The sequence below is a fragment of the Morchella importuna genome (assembly GCF_003444635.1).
Source record: "Morchella importuna strain M04M26 chromosome Unknown Morimp01GS023, whole genome shotgun sequence".
NCBI classification, from domain to species: domain Eukaryota; kingdom Fungi; phylum Ascomycota; class Pezizomycetes; order Pezizales; family Morchellaceae; genus Morchella; species Morchella importuna.
Window position 1 is genome coordinate 632,765 of NW_025763420.1, and position 19,684 is coordinate 652,448.

At 46.7% G+C, this 19,684-nt stretch overlaps 4 protein-coding genes across 4 annotated transcripts; 3 read left to right on the forward strand and 1 right to left on the reverse strand.

The window, feature by feature from the left end:
• Positions 1–258: 258 nt before the first annotated feature.
• LAJ45_07377 (uncharacterized protein) lies at positions 259–4,097 on the forward strand (the record flags this gene model as incomplete). The annotated part of the gene is made up of 4 exons (XM_046116935.1): positions 259–922; positions 976–3,147; positions 3,212–3,396; positions 3,453–4,097. The coding sequence occupies 4 exons, from the start codon at positions 259–261 to the stop codon at positions 4,095–4,097; spliced, it is 3,666 nt and encodes a 1,221-aa protein (XP_045969970.1).
• Positions 4,098–7,162: 3,065 nt separating this feature from the next.
• LAJ45_07378 (uncharacterized protein) lies at positions 7,163–7,839 on the forward strand (the record flags this gene model as incomplete). The annotated part of the gene is made up of 6 exons (XM_046116936.1): positions 7,163–7,180; positions 7,240–7,333; positions 7,415–7,520; positions 7,651–7,664; positions 7,725–7,756; positions 7,819–7,839. 6 exons carry the CDS (start codon positions 7,163–7,165, stop codon positions 7,837–7,839), a joined length of 285 nt encoding a protein of 94 aa, XP_045969971.1.
• Positions 7,840–9,289: 1,450 nt separating this feature from the next.
• On the reverse strand, positions 9,290–10,283 carry LAJ45_07379 (uncharacterized protein; the record flags this gene model as incomplete). The annotated part of the gene is made up of 3 exons (XM_046116937.1): positions 9,290–9,793; positions 9,853–9,854; positions 10,040–10,283. 3 exons carry the CDS (start codon positions 10,281–10,283, stop codon positions 9,290–9,292), a joined length of 750 nt encoding a protein of 249 aa, XP_045969972.1.
• An 8,429-nt stretch (positions 10,284–18,712) lies between these two features.
• LAJ45_07380 (uncharacterized protein) lies at positions 18,713–19,512 on the forward strand (the record flags this gene model as incomplete). Its single annotated transcript, XM_046116938.1, has 4 exons — positions 18,713–18,766; positions 19,132–19,182; positions 19,276–19,345; positions 19,436–19,512. 4 exons carry the CDS (start codon positions 18,713–18,715, stop codon positions 19,510–19,512), a joined length of 252 nt encoding a protein of 83 aa, XP_045969973.1.
• Between the last annotated feature and the right edge of the window lie 172 nt (positions 19,513–19,684).

Consider the following 19,684-nt stretch of genomic DNA (forward strand, 5'->3'; position numbering starts at 1 on the left):
AGCAGTACCTACCAAAAAATTAAACCACAGAAAGTTGTAGAAGATAATGTGGCATCAATTCTACCATATAAATAGAATACACACTTCCGGTGGTTTTTCGTTTCCGGTTGTGGTTCTGTTTTTCGCGACAACAACCTTGTGTCTTGGCAGGGCCTGCTTTTACGTCGCCTAATATCCGCGTCGTCCACAAGGAAACCAAAACTCACCAACAGCTCAAAATACCACAGCGTGGTCCAACAGTCTGTGCAAGAAGAAGAGATGACCGACCTAACACCCTGTTTCCTCTATAAAGAGACGCGTATAAATCTCGACTGGGACGATGCCTACCGACTGACCGCAAACATCTTCCTTCCTGGCCATCACGGTGGACCCAGCAAACGGAGCTCCCAACACTCTGCAGAACTCATCAAAACGCCGGAAGGAAAGCCCGATACACTATTCTCTCATAGATTCCTTGCGACAGCTGCGTCGGTACACTACAGGCCGGTCGAGCGATATCCAAGATGCATCATGTGGAGGGTTCTGGAGAATGCGCAGGTGTTGTCTGTGACGTCGGTCGATTTCACAAAGCCAAATGATATACGAGGGGAGTTTGCGACCACATTCAGATTCTACTTTCCGGAACCGATCAGGCAGAACTGTGTGGGCTTTACAGATAATCCGGATCGCGATGAGCTGGTGATCTATGCCCTGACCACTGGTAACGTCATCTACACGTTGAACTTGTCGTCAGAGTTTCTACTCAAGAATTTGGTCGTGAAGAAGGGCAGCAAAGATAGCGATTACTGCAGAACTTACTCGCCAAACTCATTCATTATACATTCTCCACATTTCCTGATGGCGATTGATCATCAATCTTTGCTTGTATCATTACAAGATGGCACATTACTCAAGCTGGAGAAAAGTCATTTATTTCCTGACGGTATGCGGTTCGCCTTTGTGCTTGTGGATGTGTAACAGCTGACAGATATATAGAACCAGATACATCGATTTCCAAATACTTTGAGAAAACGTTTAGCGAAGGGAGTTACCTTTCTTTGCTGAAAAGCAAAATGCCATTCCTCGGGCGGACTGGGCATTTGCGATATGGAAATGATAGCGTTTCATTCTCAGCGGTCATTTCATCAGCAGTATACACGCCAAGGCAATCTCATGATTCAATGATGATTGATAGCCATCAAGAAGCGAACGCTCTTCTCTTCACTGTTTCTGTAAACCACACTCTGAAAATCTGGGCTCTGAACAAAGGTCACCTTTTGCATGCCGTAGACCTTCTCAATGAGGAACCTCCTACCTCGAACCACACTATCAAAACCCTCCTTGATCCAGCGCCTTCGCAACTGCTCACAATTATCGATGTATCACTACAAGATGACCATATGTGCTATCTTGTTAGTTTCTCCTCCGCCACGACCGGGAAATTCAAGTTCTGGGCCGTGTTACGGGACGAATATGGTCAATTTGAAGGCCTTGCTGATCTCTATCCCACCTCTGAATTTTGCGCCGACCCCCCCACAGCAAACTCCGTCTGGATCATTTCCGAGTTCCGCATCACTGCAGCATCCCCCACTGACCCCAGCCTCTTTAACCTCTGGGTTCTCTGGAAATCGAACACCACATTCAAGGTCCAGAATCTCCAATTCAAAATGGAAGCCATCCCTATGTACTGGAATAAATGGACCAGTGCCACTCCGGACTCACTCCATGTTTCCCCTGGCCGCACTCCATCGGAGGTCACATCAGAGGATATCACGGACTACTGGATTGACTGGCTCTTCTTTCCGGGCCGTTTCACGGACCATGTTCTCCGGACAGCGCTCGCGGTGTATGAGGACTACTACTCCGTGCCTGCCAACAACGATGATGAGAACGATCCTATCAAGGCTCGCGTTGCCAAGCTCATTCCAGCTCAGGTTGAGCTGCAGAAAATGGTCGATGGGTCTCCGGATTATGATAAATACAGACATGAGCTTGGCTTGCAGTGGATACGGTACTGTAGACTCTGTACGGAGCTTGACAAGCAGCGCAGCGAGGCTCTATCGCTTGTTGCGGACCCAGTTAGCGGGTTCGTATGGACTGTCAATGCGGATGGCATTACGGCGTTGAGGGAATGCACAGAGAGCGAGGTCATCCTTCATAACTACGGGACACATGCAGGTAATCTGCAGCTGCTATCAGAACGCACGCCGAAACGGCTTGGCGCTTCCTTACAAGGGGAGGAGCTTTCGGATGTGCTAAGGCTTATTCAGGCTGCGACGGACCTGAAGTACGATCTCATGGACAGGGCATACGATAATTGTGTATGGAGATTGCAGAAGGAGGTACTGGAGGATGCTCTATTCTCCTATGGAGATAGGATGGACTCTCTCTACCATAACTGCATTGCGGATGAGTTATCACCATCCACCATAGACAAGATTGAGAATGCATTTGCGGCCATGAATGACCCTCAGAATGCCTTCTCGAGTATCCTATCGAGTCTATTCCACTCAGATACCTATACAGGCACCACGAAGCTTACCACGTTCGGTGGAACTGTACTGGTGACTGGAAGTCAGGAAGTCATCAACGTCAATCACAACCTCCTATTTAGTCTCGTCTTTCTCCTTGTCTTGATCTCTGTACCCGAAGAATCTCCCATTAGAATCGCGGAACCCCAGAGGCTCTTTACGCAACTTCTAGACTACGTGCGTGAGTATGAAGTCCTCGATTGGGTTTCCCGCACACCGCTCTTGATACCCGACAAGCGCCTCTCTACCGAAGAGGAGCTGTCTAAAGGCCTTGCCAAGTTAAATATTGAACCCGAGATAACTGCAACCATGAAGAAGCGCAGAGCGTCGGTTCTGCAGTGGCTCTTGGGTGAGAACTATGGTCCTCCGGCTCTAGGCCTCGGCAGGGGTGGTAATTTGGCGTTGTCTGAATGCGTTAGACAGTTCCTGACAACTCTAGAGCTGGGGACTCACGGTAACGGGTTCAGCACCATCTCGTCGGCACTGTTGGCGATTGATGCTGTTGGCACGGCGGTAGAGTTTATAAAGTATCTGCCAAGCACGTGCTGGGGTAATTATGTTGCAGGGAGGATACATCTGAGAGATGGAAATGTAGAGGCGGCGGCATTAGGTTTCAGGAGGAGCGCCTGTGGGCTTGGTATGTATTCCCATTGTTGTATAAGATCGACTTTGTTGAGTGCCGAATTAATGATGTGGTATAGCAAAGGCGAACCCGACCTATTACTCTGCGGTCAAGAGTCTGTTGACGGAGATTGAGCTCGAGTCCTCACTTGGAAAGGGACTGCCGCCGTACTATCTTCATATCGCAAGCCTCTTCGAGGAAGCGAAAGCTCCCGCCTATGTCGCAGAATTCTGCCAGGCAGCACTCGTAGCCTTAGATGATGCTGTAAGCCGACCCCGCTGCTCCATAACTTTCCATCTGCTAACTTTCCCTCCTCATAGCAAAACCTTGATCTCAAATGCGAGATCCTCCTAAAGCTGTTCCAGTCCAACCTCCAGATCTCCCTCTATGACCAAGCATACCTTGCACTAACCCAATACACGAACGGGCCGCTCCAGCGTACTGCCCTCCGCGAGCTCGTCGGGTCCATGGTTGAAGCCGGCCAAGGCTCCAAGCTCTGCTCCTACCCGTTCGTCGGCCTCCAAGACGAGGTTGACGAAGCCCTCGTCTACAAGTGCTCTTCCATCATTGACGTGACCACCGGCCCGCCCTTCCATAAGGTTCTGTACGCGTGGAGGGTCCAGCGCGGCGACTATCGTGGTGCCGCTGCCATCTTACATGAGCGTTTGCAGCGCATCCAGACGGCCAGTGTCGGCTCTGCTGACCCCGGAAGCCGCAGCGTGTCGGATGGCTTCCTGGTGCTGTTGAATGCCATGTCGTGTGTGGGTGAAGAGCAGGCATGGATCTTGAGTACAAAGAGGGTGGAAGATGGACAAGGCAGCTCTGCGAAGAGAACAAGGGTCGGGAATGAGGTTAGCAGTGCAGCGGTCAAGAGGACAGTCGTGACCGTAGAGGATGTGAGAAAGGCGTACCAGATTGAGGTTGAGAGGGTCGGGTTGTTACTAAACGGTGGATTCTTTGTATGAGTGCAGCCTAGTGGAGAACCATAGTAGTAATAGTGGTGGTGGGACACCAGGGCAATGTGTATTTTATTTTTTCCCCCTCCTTTTTTTATGATTTGTTTTTACAGTTCCGCTTTTTTTTTTTTTTTTTTTGCAATTGGGGTGTTCTGTTTCTTGGTTACTTAGTATGACGAGTAGTTTAGGATGCGTATGTAGTTCGGACTTTACCAATATCTTAGCAGTAACCGTTAGCTGTTAACGTAGCAACGAATGATATCTCATGATTCAAGCACCAATGATCCCGCCTACCCAACTAGGACATCTAACTACTTACCCAATCATATAAAGTGTCCCGATTAGAGCATAGAGACCGGCCTCATCTAGCCTTACCTGGTACCTGCGCCCGCTGCTGTAGCTAATAGGTGCATCTCTGCAGAGCGTTGAAGCAAAAGCACAACTTTCCTGTCACGTATTCCATTGGACTGTCAAGTGCTGACCTGTTCATGAGTCACGGCAAAACGTGGTTGAGGGATTGGTTCATGAGATCCAATGATTGATGGCATTGACAGCCACATTATTTTCTTTACAAATGGCCCCCACAAATAAAGTCGCCAGTTAGGTATTAGTAGTGTAACTAATGTCAGCTGGAGTAGACCTCTCTTGCTGACCTACTCGCGACCAGCAACAAGAACCCGAAAATGCACGTCCTAATCTGCAATTTCCATTGGAGTAGAAGTTAAAAATACACCAAATACTTGCAGCTGCATATTCGGGTACTTGTTGCTGGTCGCGAGTACATCTACATACTCAACTTAGCTACATGTAGCTACACAGCTACTCTGGGTAGGTATGTAATCAATAAGTACCGGACAATCACAATGCAGGTGGTTCCTGTCCGCCAGCTATGCTATGCACTGTAGCTAGCTAGAGTAACTACTCCACATAGTACCTACATACTCGACTATTGCCTCCAATGAGAAAAATTCGACAAAGAGACTTGCATTGGGCGGTATTTTTGAGTATTTCCCACAGCTACCGTACTTAACCTCAAGGCGTATGTAGTTACTTGCATGATTAAGGTAGAGTAGAGTAATATATGTATGTGCACATAATGTGCACATACCTACATACCTTTTGCTCAACTGATCAATACGTAAGGACATCCTTACTGAGGTTCTCATAAGCTTATACCAAAAGATCCTAAGACATGGCTACCTAGTTAGTACCTGATGTTCCTGACACGTAGGTGTCGGCTGTCTGATCATGACTGATCGCGAAATTTTTTTTTTAAAGGCAGTGGCTCGATCTAGTGGGAATGCAATTAATGAATTAAACAAAAAAAAAAAAAAAAACGATCTAGTGGGATCCGGGGGTGAGTGAGTACCTGCATAGTTATGGGTTCTTTTTTTTCATTATAGGTAGTTTACTCTGGATACCCCACAATATCTCCCCACGACTAGGCATGTATAGTTTAGTCAGGCATAATATAATTACTGCCTCCATGCCAACAAGCCTTATCCTTATAATACTATCATGATCATCATCAGACAAGCTTAAGCTGTGTAATATCTCGATACGAGTTCTTCAAATATACCTCCTAGGCATAGGCAGTTACCCATGGCCAGCTAGGCTTTCCCTACACAACAAGCTGCTGTAGGAACAGCCGGATCTCTAAAGCCCAACTCTAGAGTAGATAGTACAGCATGCCATATCATTACACCCAGCAGCGTGCATTAATTACTCCCGCCGGGTGCTGCCCCCCAAAGCCTCGTTATCACTATCTCACGATCATTATTAACCCATGTCTCCGATTACAAACAAACCCAGTAGGATGCATTCCACCATTTGCAAGCATACCCCCAGCTAGCTGAACTCCCCCCATGCGCAGCGACCAGAGGAAAACGTGGCCCCGGCCAGACCGATCATTGAGCTGTCTGCCTGTCTGTATATTCTATTCTGATTGCATGCATCTCCAATCACGCTATTGTCACAGGATATCACCCGCCTTGCCCACGCCCATTAACGCGCGATTACTGACTGTGGTGGTGCATGTTGTCGGTACTACTATTTTGGTTGTAGGCCTAGAAGTACTAACCTAGTCTGTGCCTGCAGTGCTAGGTAGAGTACAACCACAAGCTGATCCCTTGCAACACAGCCAACTAACAGTACTAAAGCGGCCAGGCGTCTCTATCTCCCTCTAGAGTAGGTGCAGTCACGTAATTCTTCAAGCCCGTAACGTAACTCTTCTCCTCGCGATCAACGGGGGGAGAAGGGGGAGCTGAAACCAATTGAAACGATGGCTGCTGTGCTTGCTGCAGTCCTTTTTTTCGTTTTCGTCCGATGCAACACCCTACCCCACCCTCCCTCTCCCTGGCTCCTTACCTATTCCAAAAGAAAATATAAAAAAATGAACTGAACTGAACTGAACCAAAATTGTGAAACGATCGTGGAACAGATAGAGGGTGGGAAAGATAGAGAGAGTCAGTTAGGTCTCTCCTACTTCCTCGGAGTCGGAAGAGTCGGGGGCCCTAATTTCCCTTCCTTGTTTTTATGATAATAACAATTATTATTTATTCATCTTCCGCTACGGCTGCCTACCCAACCAGGTAGGTACAGTCTCAAACAGCCTTAGCCAGCCGGCCAGCCATTCCCGCGCAAAGGAAGCGCTAATTAACCCACAACAACAAGAGAAACCCGGGACTGAGACAGGGCGGGATCTCGGAACGGAGCGATGATCATGACGTTCCCACGTCCAGGGCAGGGGGCTATCAACGTAATGTAAGGGCTGGCTGGGTGTGGTTTTGTTGGTTGGTTGGTTGGTGAAACATTTGTCTTGGTCGAGGAAACGGGATGTGGGGACTTCTGGAAGTGGATATGATTATCGATCGTCAAGATGTGTTTGATTTTGAGCCCTAACCCACGGAACATCTATCCATAGGCCGTGAGACTGACTGTGAATCTTCAACTACATACCTAACTGCCAACTAACTGAGTCCCGGGTTCTACTCTATCTAAGCCCTAATCTACATGCAAGACCGATATGGAGCCTTCTATATCAAGAATTATAAGAAAAAGAAGGTGCTTTTGGAATGTGCGGCCGCTGGGAGGTACACTGTTCAAGATTGCGACATCACCAAGCTTAAGCCCAAAACTAACCCCCACTTAGCCATGTGGGTATATAGAAATCGCGGAGATCTATATCGCACTCTACCGTGGCGGGGTGCTTTCGGAATCTGCGGCCGCTGCAGATTTAGAACTGAGTGAGTGCGAGAGTGAGTGAGAGAGCGAGACTAGTTGACATGATGTATCACGGAGATTTACCTGTCTCATATATTCAAAAGCATATGCGGCCGCTGGAGAATATCGGCATATTCGAAATCATACCCACATGCGTCAAGCTGGTAAACGTGTCGATTCGATGATTACCGTTCTGAGTAAGATTCTCAGGTCCGTAATCCGGTCCTGTATCTTGGTACTTGTGAGTCTCCGCAATATTGTCCACGGGTCCAAATGATTACCTCTGAGCATAAGTGCAAGTACATAGTGTAGTGAGACCTAACTAGCTGGAATATTGGAGATATGCAATTCTCTGTAAGTTATTCTGCAACTAGGGCATATCTTACTCGAGTCTCCAAGTAACCTCATCTGTAGTTATGGCCATGACCCACATAAGGTTTAGCTGGGTAAGAACCTATGATGAGGTACAATTAATACCAGTATATACCAGCTTACATTCTTGGGCTAGAAGTTCAAAAAAGAATCCTAGGGTTAGGTTTACTAGCCTCCAAATCCCCAAAGCCACCTCGAACCAATTGCAGCATCTGAGATACGGCGCTGTATCAGGTCAGGGTACCAGAGACTCCCGACAAGAACACAGATATATCGAACGCCACACAACCCACCCCAAACCCTCCGTCCAGGCAGAGCTTTGAGAGCAACTATCCAGTCTCATCGATATCCTGTCTGAGCTAGAGCAGACATATGCAAATAAACCCTCTAATACTTATGTCCTTCTCAGAATTCCATAAGATAATATTCCGAAACCCCACCACCACCGGTTCGGGCACAGAACAGCCCCCAGCATACATATGTGTATCCCTGAGCCCGAGTACTCTACCTACGTAACGCCTAGCTCAGCAGCACCCCGCCATGCACGTTACACAACACCGGTTCTGATGTGGTGGTGCACTGGTCATGGGTGGGTGCGGGTGTAGGTTTAGGGTTCCTGGCCGCCGCGGACATCTCGAGCTCAACCACGGTTATAAGGTGGTCTTAGTAACGCTGTCCACAGTCTAGCCTATCGAGACGTGTCACGTTTATATGTATACGATTTGATAGGCCTTCATCCTTCGCAACTAATAGAAATATCCATCCTATTACCTATTGAGCCTTCGTACAACGGTCCTATAGAGCTAGCTACTACAAAGATATTCAGCCATCCACAGAGGAGCTATGCAAGTAGCTAGAGCTCGGATTAGCTAGGTAACTAGCAAGAAACATGGGATCTCACTACATATATGGCTAGGGTTAACATCCGGCTTATGCCCTCTGCATAATATGCAGGAAGGTACCGGCGGTAGGTATTGTGCCTACATACCTGCATCATGATCATTGGCTTTAGAAAAGGCGACCTGCTCTACATACATGGACGTATACGCAAGCCCACCAAAACCACCATCTTAATTCCTTAATGGCCAGGACGAGAAAAGGACACGAAATATGCTACAGGTGCACAGAGCATGTGCGTGCCTTCATGGCTGCTCACTCATCACGCACAGCTACGGGCACCATGCGTGTGTGAAGTGTTCTTGTCAACGGCACCGCTCACCCCACTACATATCGCCCATTGACCCCACGACAATCCAGGAAGTCCTTTCAAACATTGGATCTTTTCTGTCTTCACCTTCACACTCGAGCCCGAGAGGGATTGGAGCGGTTGTTAACCTTTGGAAGATGTGGTAATATTCTCTATCTTGCGATTAGAGTAAAGAAATGTAGCAACTAGATAAGTCCCCCACACCCCACCCACTAGCCCCTGAAGACCCATCCCTATGCATATGTATACAATAAATAATAAAAGAAAGTATTTAGTAAAACCAAAAAATAAACCCATCAGCAGAAAGGTATCCACATTGCGAAAACCACAAAAACATTACGCCCAATCCTCCGTCCCAATATAATCAAACCCAAACCATAATCAAGAAGAGAAACACCCACTAATCCCTGCCCGCAGTAATCGGCCTCAACTCACTCTCCGCAACCTCCGCCGTAGCCTCCTTCCTACCCATCACCGCCGTATCTCTCCCAGCCCCATGATCCGCGCCAAACCTCGAAAAGATGCTTCTCTTCTTCGGCCTTGCCGCCTCATCCGTGAGCTTCACCTCCTCGAACGCATCCTCCAACGTGCTCGAGAAACCCGGGCCCCTCCTCAACGGCCGCTGGTCCAGTGACAGCCGCGCCGACGGCTGCACATCGAGCGACGCACGCGAAGGGCGCACATCGAGAGACGCGCGAGTTGTCGGGCGCACATCCAGCGATGCGCGCGTTGCGGGCCGCAGGTCGAAGGAGCCCCGGGACGGCGCAATGTCCGTGACTGGGGAGCGCGCGGAAATGTCGAATGAGCGACGATAGCACTCAAAGGACTCGCGCGGGATTACAAATTGCTCCTCTTCGGAGGGTGGGGTCCAGACTTTGGAACTGTGAGAGGAGCTTTCGGATTTCTTCCAGAAGCTCTTTTTCTCTGGGGGAGAGGGGGAAGGTAGACTCCGCTGTCGTTTACGACTACAGGCCGGTTAGTATGATTATTCTTTTTTTATTTTAAAAAAGTGAGGCTTCAGTATGGTGCATTGATACCCCCCTTTCCGTCACCGGAGTTTGTGTGGGGTTAGAGGGAGTAACAGCAACACAACCACAAAAAATAAAAGCAAAAAAAGCAATGATAATGATGCCGGAAGCAAGCTACATACCACTCAACTTGTACCCCTCATCATCTGCCCTCGGAATGCTGATCGCGCTTACACTACCCTTCGGCTTTGACCCAGCCAGAGTAGTCCTCGGGCGCGCATTATCCTCGTATCCGAGCGAGACCTGCGACTGCGACTGGGAAAGGTTCTCGGTGATTACAGAGTCAGAGGAGACATTGTTGAAAGCTGTGGTAGTGGTTGGAGGAGCAGCGGGAGTCCTGCGGAAGGGGTTACGTATAACCGGCATATTGATTAGCAGGTAGGTGAGGTATAGATAGGTATTGGAATGTTTAGAAAAAGATGTTTTGACAGCGGATGGAAGGGAGGGAAGGGAGCGAGTGAGGAGGGGTTGTGTTTGCTTTGGGGCGAGCTTGTCAGGCTGAAAGAGAGCTGAATGGATGAAGGGTGTTTTGGGCACTCTTGGTACTGGGCAGGATCAATACTAGTAATAGATTGGTAAGAAAGACTGCACTTCCAAGCAAAGATCGAGACAAGGCAAAAGAAGGAAAGAGCGAACGTATGTGGTGGGTATGAGTACTTCAACAACGATAGAAACAACACCGGCAGCAACAGCTCATCATCTCACCAGATAGATGCCTGTCCTTCTTCCAAGTTATGTAGGTATTTGCATGGGTCTAACGGAAGCTCCAAAACCCGAACGAGCGAAAAGAACCAAAGGGAAAAAAAATTAGTTCGTTCGCATATACCGGCACTCCCCGGCGGAGTTGAACCATCCCGAGGCTGTTTTTTTTCTCTGTGAGGGGAAGAAGAGGACCTTCTCCACAGATCAGCTCCGCCCTCTGCCCTTCTTCATCCGCCGCCCCGGAAGCCAGTTTAGAATGAATACGCAAGGTGGGTTTCCTTCTTCGGCCAGTTTCACTATACCTTAGGGCAGGTCGGAAACCGGATACCCGTGAATCATCAAAGAATCCATCTCGGGCTTTTTTTTTTCTTTCTTTTTTTTTTTGCTGGAGGAGTGCTTTAGCTGCTACATGCAAATATTAGTAAACGTAAGTAAGGTACTTATATAAGTAAGGTAAATTGTAAAGGTCCTTCGAGTGAGTGCCTTGCATAAAGATTCAAACGGGCGATTTTGAAAAGAAAAAAAAACTTACGGTATGTGCATGCATACCAGCTCTTCAGTTTTCGGCCTCGGATAAATCGATTCAAGCCCTCTTCGTAACCAGACTACATACAGTGCCTACATGCATGTACTCTAGGTAGAGTTGAAGCATACGCCCGCCAGCAAACAGCAAACAACCGAGCTTCATGTATGTGCTTTGCCTACTCAAAAGATAGGCAGGAAAACATGTAGGTACTAATGCTCGGTGCCCATGCATTCAGAACTCGAGTCATTTCCCATGACCTCCCTCCACGGTTGAGAGAGAGTATGGCGAGCCTCCATCTAGGTGCCGCCCAAGGTCACCAAATCTTATCTGCCGGTAGTCGGGGAAAAGGGTTCAGGGCCCGCGGGCCAAAAGCTCGGTATGTATATCTGGCGCTAGGAAAATAAAGAAGTGTTCTAGAAGCGAGATCTACTACTATTTCTAGATCTAGGAATCGGGATTGCCTTGGTTAGTGCATATGTAATTGTAATATACATTATCTACCTACTCGTATGCCATACAAAGGATACATGTAGCCTTGGCGAGTTTTTTTCCGTGTATGCAATAGCAGTTGCGTCCGGAAACGCCAAAAAACCACGAGTACTAAGGAGATAACAGTTTTCTTTTGTACCTACACACGCAGCAGGTGCTGTTAAATTTGCGGGACCAGTAGAGCAGGGTCTCGATTTTTTTGTGAAGCGAATATTAGCACGTGATTCTATAACAAAAGCTTTGCTACTGATACAAGGCCGAACACTCGAAAGAGCAAAGTATGCAGTAGACTACATGTATTAATACCAATATCATTCTCGCGCTCAGCTATTGAGCTCTATTAATACCGGCGCCAGACTGACCATTCCTTTAAGCCCATTCATATCATGGTATCTTATTAGACCAAGATAGAACGGATTATCACTTAACCTCGATCGCGGATTGCTGCATAGCGATAGTTGAAACGATTCCAGGCCTTCGGCTGAATTTAGGTCTTGCTACTGACTGACATGTGATGGCAACATACCAACCAGCTAGGCGCCTCTGTAAAGGCTAGGCAGTTGAGTGATCATTGACACTTTAAACTTTGCCCGCCCCCGCGGATCCATTCCAGTTAACATTTTTACACTTTTATGTACGTTATATTAAGCACGTAGATAGGCCTCGTATGTGTAATTTTTTTGATGTACCTATCCAGTTGTAAAGATACAGTGGCCCTTTTAATAGATATGTCGTGATTTTATGAAACTTGATCCGCGGGCTGATGCCTGCGCTGGATTTATTCAAAGCAATTAAATGAAAGGAGGTATGGTGCGCACACTCTTAAAGGTGACACGGCGACATACGGAAGTGGAACAATTGTGGCTGCAATAGGGCCTCATGGGCCAATAAGAGGGCCCGTTTCTAGCCATTCTACTGCATCATTGCCACGATCAGTCAGGTTTGCTTTTCTATGGGTATAATACTGTTCCACTTTGTTCAGTCTTGGCGCTTTTTACATACAAAAATACCGAATTTCAAGCTCTAATAACTTCACAATTAGAACAGATATCAAAAATCTGCTCGGTATAATTGAACTTTATCACTAGTACTACAATTTTATTCAGCCGATTTTTTTAACTTTTTTTTGTTGAAAAGTTATTAGCCGTCGACCTTCCCTCATTTCTCGGTCACCTTTAAGAGTGGGCGCACCATACATGCACGTATATACTGTGTAAGTAGGAAATGTATTACAATCATCATATTATTATAATGAGTAACTATCGGCTAATTAATATGCGTAGATGTGATATTGAGCTGGGAGCCGAGCGTCCTGTTGATAATTGGTTGCAGGGTGTGGCTTTAGTCATAACAGATGTTTCTGTGCTCACGTTTTGGGTTTAAGTATATGAGTACCCCAAAATTTGTATAGGAACACCATACAAAATTAGAAATACTCAAATCATGACTTTAAAAATCAGATCGCACACACCTGAATAATGGACTTAGAATTCTAGAATTCTCTGGGCTCTGTCTTGAGATAATTTTCAACTGTCCTTGAAACTTTAAAAAAAGTTTGGATGGGGTTGGGTGGTTGCTTCGGGTAGCTAAACATTACAAAAACTTCTATACCTAAATTCTGTTGTAGCAACCGATTTATTGGTCCGATTGGGGTTACTACTGGTAGCAATCCTGATGGTTGGTGTTCAGGCACAGAAAGCCGGCCTCCACCTATCTCAACCAGAGACAAATAATGGTTGCCCATTCGCTATCACCACACCAGTGACTAGAGTACCTGGATTATGCCTTGGTGCCTCTCTTCCACCGGCCGAGTGGGGAGTCAGTACTTGGTGAAACAATAATAATTATACCGTCGTACCTGAGCCTTTGTTAATCTGTCAAGACCGTGCACAAGCTGAAATTAGGTTCTGTTATAAACGTGAAGCCTAAAGAACGCCTTCCTCCCGAGAGGTTTTGGGAGAAGGAATAAAAAAACCTTAATAGTTTATGGCCATCTGTATAACCCTCTCCTCGTGCCCCATGGCTCATGTATTACTCTTAGACCCTCTGAGGCATAAACTAGAGCACCTCCTGAAAAAAGGAATCCCACACAGTATACTATATCCATTCACGAGGACACGAGAGCCTGCTTTCTCAGTTCATCCAGCTTAAGATTACAAAGCTAGCGAGATCAAGGATGACGGTGATCCTGTTATATATTAGTTGGAGTGGGCTAGGTCTTGAGAGAGTCAAGTCTGCATGTCGCGGCCAGTGGGCGACGAGATACTCTACATAAAACCTTTTTTTTCTTCTTTCTGGGGGGCGGTGGGTATCGGCTTCTGCGCCTGCGCCTGCGCATGCTGTGAGAGTGTACTCTACTCTAGGTGCTACCATCGAAATCGAACCTCTCGTCCCAATAACCTAAGCCCGAGCGTGGGAAATGGCAGCTGGTTGGTTTAGTGCTTCTAGACAAAACATTGATCTGGTTAGCTTCTTTCAATCACCCTCGATTGGGACGTCCTGAACGTGTACATAGGCACGACCTGACAGGTTTAAGTAAAGCTAGTGAGATCTGACACAGTGGCGGTGTAAAACACCAGAAGCCTCAACTTTAAATATTTGTGTGCAGAATGTGCCAGTTAAGTAGGTTGCAACCCCAACCTCCCCCACCCCATCCCCTGAGGCCTGTAGAACAAGACAAAATAATGAACAGCGGAGTATGCGAGAAAAATAATGTGGAGTAGAGGTAGAGTAGAACATTCAAGTATCAATGTTCATACCTCCATGACCATACAAGGTGTAATTATAGAATATAAGGTTATGAATGATCATGAATAGGTACGTTGTGGTTATCTGTCAAGGTATTTCTCCATTTATGACAGAGAACTGTCTCATAACGGCTGAATATGTAAAAGAATACTCGGGGCAGGTAAAAAGTACCGGACAATGCAGGTTTTTGGTTCACCAATGGGCGCGCGTGCTAGGCGTGAACCACTGCAAAAAAAGCCCAGAGACAAAACTTGCATTGTCCGGTACTTTTTGCCTGCCCCGAGTACCTTATGGGACAGTCCACGTTCCAAGACCTATAATTCTCAAATTCACCGGACGAAAGGCTCTTCCTCTGTTAGATATTGGATATACGGCTTTTGCCAAGCATCGAGTGACAAACCGTGAACGATGTTCTGTATCTCTTTGTAGCAGCTACAACCAAGCCTAGCTGAGAAAAAGTAATGAGGGCGGGCCAAGAACTTATAATTGAGAAGTGATTTTCAATATGTAAAGGCCAGCATAGGTTCTGTGCGTTGCAACCAGGAATTCGTAGTATTTCTTTTTTATAGAGCCCGTACTCTCCTAATACTTAGTCCGGAACGTCCAATGACAACTAGCCAACGATATGTTCCCCACGGTGAGCCACTCCCGGTCCCGAATCTGCGGTAGCGAAATTTTTGGCGTGCTGTGAGTACGGGCATAATACTACAATAACGATAGAGCTAGGGGTGGTTGGATCTCTCGGTTCCTTGGTTAGAGTCATAGTCATCGGAATAGGGCTTTTTTTTCGGGACCGTAGACGGAACACGCTGTACCCTATGAGTATATCCGTACCAATTGGACTACAGACGGATCGCAAACCCGTCGATGATCCGCAGTGGTCTTGCATCGATGCCTAGAGTACCGACTACTCCACTCTAGGTAGCCGAGAGTACAGGGAGTTTGAGACCAAAAAAGAACTTGCATTTCACATCCTTATGTATGTGCTATACCCTTTGGCTTAGTCTAAACATGTCTCTTTTAACTTGGCTGAGTAGAATTTGCTTTTATAGGTCCAGGTTTTTCTTGGAATAGTCACTATAGAAAATGCTTGCCGACACCTCCTTTTGCGTTTCTGTGGTCGATACTCCGCGAGACAAATGACAGACATAATAGCCTCTCTCATGTATTGTACGGGACAGGCCCCCATACAGCGCGTCATATAGGAGGCTGCTGGACTACGCGTTAACATTATGAAACTCTATCAACGAATACTAGTATACTTGAACCTATCACAGAGTATAGGTATATGTCTCGGGGATCACTTACTTTGAGTAGTTGTAATAATTATTGCAACTCAATCCGCAGATGTCCGATAATCGTACCTAGCAGAAATCCAGGAACGTCCAACCCGGGATATACCGGTAGAGTGGGTGTCCCGTCCGGCATACTGCGTTCGAGTAAATCGGGAACTCAAGATTCCAAGACTTTGCCCCAAAGAAGGCGTTCTTTCAGCTCCATTTAAGCGGCAAGTTCCTTGAGTAGATTTTTTTTCTTTCTTTCCTGCGAGTGATGGCAGTCTCGACTGGTACATGAGCCTAAGCTACATGCAGGTACTCTACATACGTAGAGTAACTGGGGTATGTAGGTACTCCAGAATAGTAGGGGCTGTACATAGGTCACGAATAGAGAGAAGGACCGTGATGGCGGTATACGGTACCTATTACACTTGAGAGTGGGGGGGGGGGGGTTTAGATTTCCAATCCGAGCTCCAAGAGAGAGAAAAAAAAGCAAATGAGGAAAAGAAGGAATTCTCAGGCAGTGTGGCTCATGGTGCGGCTGACTGGTAGAAGTCGAGTGTTCCGTTTTGATCGTTCCATGACACGTGGGATCTCCGTCCGAAACCGTGACGTGGGGATTGTTCAGGAGTCCCGGCGTGACTTGAAGTTGAGCCCTTTAGCACGCAACCCAACTCTACCGAGCTGGTATTGCAATGAACAGCACATCGCAGTGTCGGTATTTTTGGAAGTTTCAACATACCTGGCTGGGCGGAGGAATGGAATGCAATACGTCAATGACTGACTGGATTCCTGTATACATGGATCAACTCATCACTCACACGATTAAAATTCCAATGACAGCACGCAGCATGTCGGGCAAAATATGTTTTTGTGGCACAATTTCCTTTTTCCAATTCGTGGAAAATTCCAGGAAACCGAGCCGTTAAGATCTCGCCTCTTCTCTCTACAAGGGTATATAGCACAAGCACTCTACTCTAGGGTAGGTATTTACTTTAGAGAAGAGTAACTAACGCAGGGTGCCCCGGTAACGGAACAATTCGACTACAGGTATGTAGGAGTAGATTGTGCCCTAGCTGTGTACCGACAGATTCAATGGGTATACCGCCATAACTCGAAAAATTGGCTAGCTTCCAGAGATCAAAATTACTTGTATGGGAAACTTCTGATGCAGATCAATGCCATTCAACCAATCACTCGAGTGATAATCCCTGGCCGGAGATAGCCAATTTTTCGAGTTTTGGCGGTAGCTATGTCAGGCTATCCTTCATACGTATACAATATCCTAAACATCTTGAGTTACGCTTTCTTTGCATCGTAGCACTGGTGGGTACATACTAGGGATAGAGAAGTTATGCATAGATTTAGGTGCTTGGCGCATCCTTGTAAACAAAGTTTAAATGCTCTACTCTACATACCTGCAAGCTTGCAGTCGCCACTAGATGTTTAAATAAACAATACATGGTTGCCACCAAGAGCATAGCCTAGATACAAAAGTCGATTGGCTTAGTTTGTGGCGTCTGCTATTAGTGATGGTGGTGACTGGCACAACGACACCAACCCTGTGTTGTTACATGTCTCACTCGTATTTCTTAATGCCGTCACCGTTGAATTGACCCGTGCCGAGAGGCCGTGCGGCTCATTTAATAACCTCTGTGACTTAAGTGACATAGAGGTTTTGCTGCTGCGGCAAGCATCTGCACACACTTCCTTCCCAAGTGAGAGATCGATTCCGAATACCTTGTGATTGGGGGCTGGTATTCTCACTTTATCGAGCCTCGAAACGCATGTTCGTCTCCTGTTTGGATATATCATATACATAAGTGATAGTTCTATATGTACTCACATCTGTTTGCATATCAGTCGACCTGGATCCTATTGAAAAGCATGGCTCCGGCAGGCTGAGTGGGTAGAGCAAAAACCCGTGTAAGTTCTTTGGATTATTATTGTTATTTTTCTAGCCACATGTAGGTACTCTACTGTACTCCAGGGTCTAAGTCAGTGAGAGCAATAGATACCTCTCTATCCCTGACTCACATTCCCCAGTCACAGTGTCAGTACTCTTCGCCTACGTGTAAAGTACATAATGTATCTACAAAACAAAAACGTGAGTCGACTTGTATCTCCGACTGGACACTCACTCCTCTACACATACACAGGGTCGAGGCCGCGGCCGGGACAAAGTACTTGTCGGCGTTTTTCGCTTGTGGATGTGAGAGGCCCTGACATTAATCTTATCCCAATTCGGGAGGTTTCCCCTGTCCAACAAAGGTTTCCCCGCAACATCGACATTTCCTCATCAAATCAGCGTGGGTGATCGGGAGAGCTATGCCGATCATAATCACAACTCTGATCCAAGTGCAGTTAGCTGTTTATGAGCGTTCTAAAAAAAACACCCCTGTATGGTAAATTCTTTGACGACATCAGAAATTCGGGAGTGGTTAAGTTCTTCTGACAGGGGCGCCCACCATCCGCGATCTTTGCATTTTTAACCTTTCTTTTTTCCCTTCCGTTCTTGTTCCCTCATCTAGAGCAGCCATAGCCAGCTCTCTTATTTCCTTGGGACCTAGGTACCTGTCCTTGTTGCACAACCTTGACCTTGTGGCAGATTCTATAATTCTTTGGTCACCTGTAGCTCACTTTCGCTTGATGGCACCAAAATCTTATGTGCATCACAGTCACGCTATTACACGAGAGGAAGAGAAATCATGTTCTCTATCAAAGTCAGAATTATCGGAGGGTTTTTTTTTTTTTTTTTTTTTTGGGGGGGGGGGGGTAGCGTTACTCTTTAGGTATTGGAATATTAATGTTTCTTCTCTGAATGATACATACCACTGAGGCCTAGAAGTATCTATCTTTGATCCGCCAGTGTTAAGGTTCTTAAAAAAGAATAAAAACCTATTCTCGAGGGCCCTGTTATTCCTACGGTTTCGTTTTGGATCCGACCTAAACCAACCCTTCCAAGCAAGACACACTTGCTTCATGCTCATACCTGGGCTGCCAGCAGTGCGAACCGCCGGGGAGGGCGATCTACTTTTCCTCCTGGAGATCCAATGACGACTACCGCTGTTGGGATTGCGAGGCACTGGACGAAGTTATTCTGTAGAGTACCAGAGGATAAGACATTGTAGTGTATAATCTACAATTCTACTTACCTACACCAAACCAATTGAAACAACCATCACTAGACAAGTGCGAGCCGTGCGTTGGCGCATCTACAAGGACACGGGAAAGCCTGAATAGTACAGATTTGGAAGAAATAAGCAAGTAACTTTTTTTTTCTTTCACTTCCGCGGTCTCCCCCGCCAATCGCTACTCTCGTCTATGACCCCAGACCTGGAGTACTAAGAGCTATTGTGCTGTCCAGTAAATAGTGCGCCCCCCATCGGTCAATTAGTGTGTCTCACCTGTTCGCTTCAATCCCACCAGGGCTACCACCACCCAACATCTTGCTTTCTCTAATCTTCTTCAGGCGTCCCCCACCTCTCTTTTCATCCCTCACCTCATCCATCCTATATACTCTGTACTCTTCCCCCCAATTCATTCCTCCCCCCTCATCCCCCACAGTCGTTTTGAACGCTGCACTCGTTTCACAGTCCTGATTTTCGTCAAACAGTCGCTACTTGTGTCAATTGCATATAATTATTGTTTCTCTTTGCTTTTGCCAGGCAAGAGACTGATACAATGTGAATACCTATTTACTGATTCTATTTATGCCCGTGCACTTGATATTTAAATGTCACGTTACATATCGCTAACACGTCTTCTTCCCATAGATCCCTCGTCCCGCTGTTCACTGCATACTCCCGTTAAAGTCACTCCAGGATCGCCCAATCCCATTAGGAATCGTTGACGTTCGCTTTCAAAATCCCGGGTGGCCTCTATCCTTACACCTCATTACCGTCTTTGCTCAATCAATTGTTATATCCAATACAAACCTCTGGACTCGTCTTACAATAGCTAGCGAGAAGATTAATTGAACAGAATCGACCCTACACATCTGGCTATCCACTTGTTGCTACTAG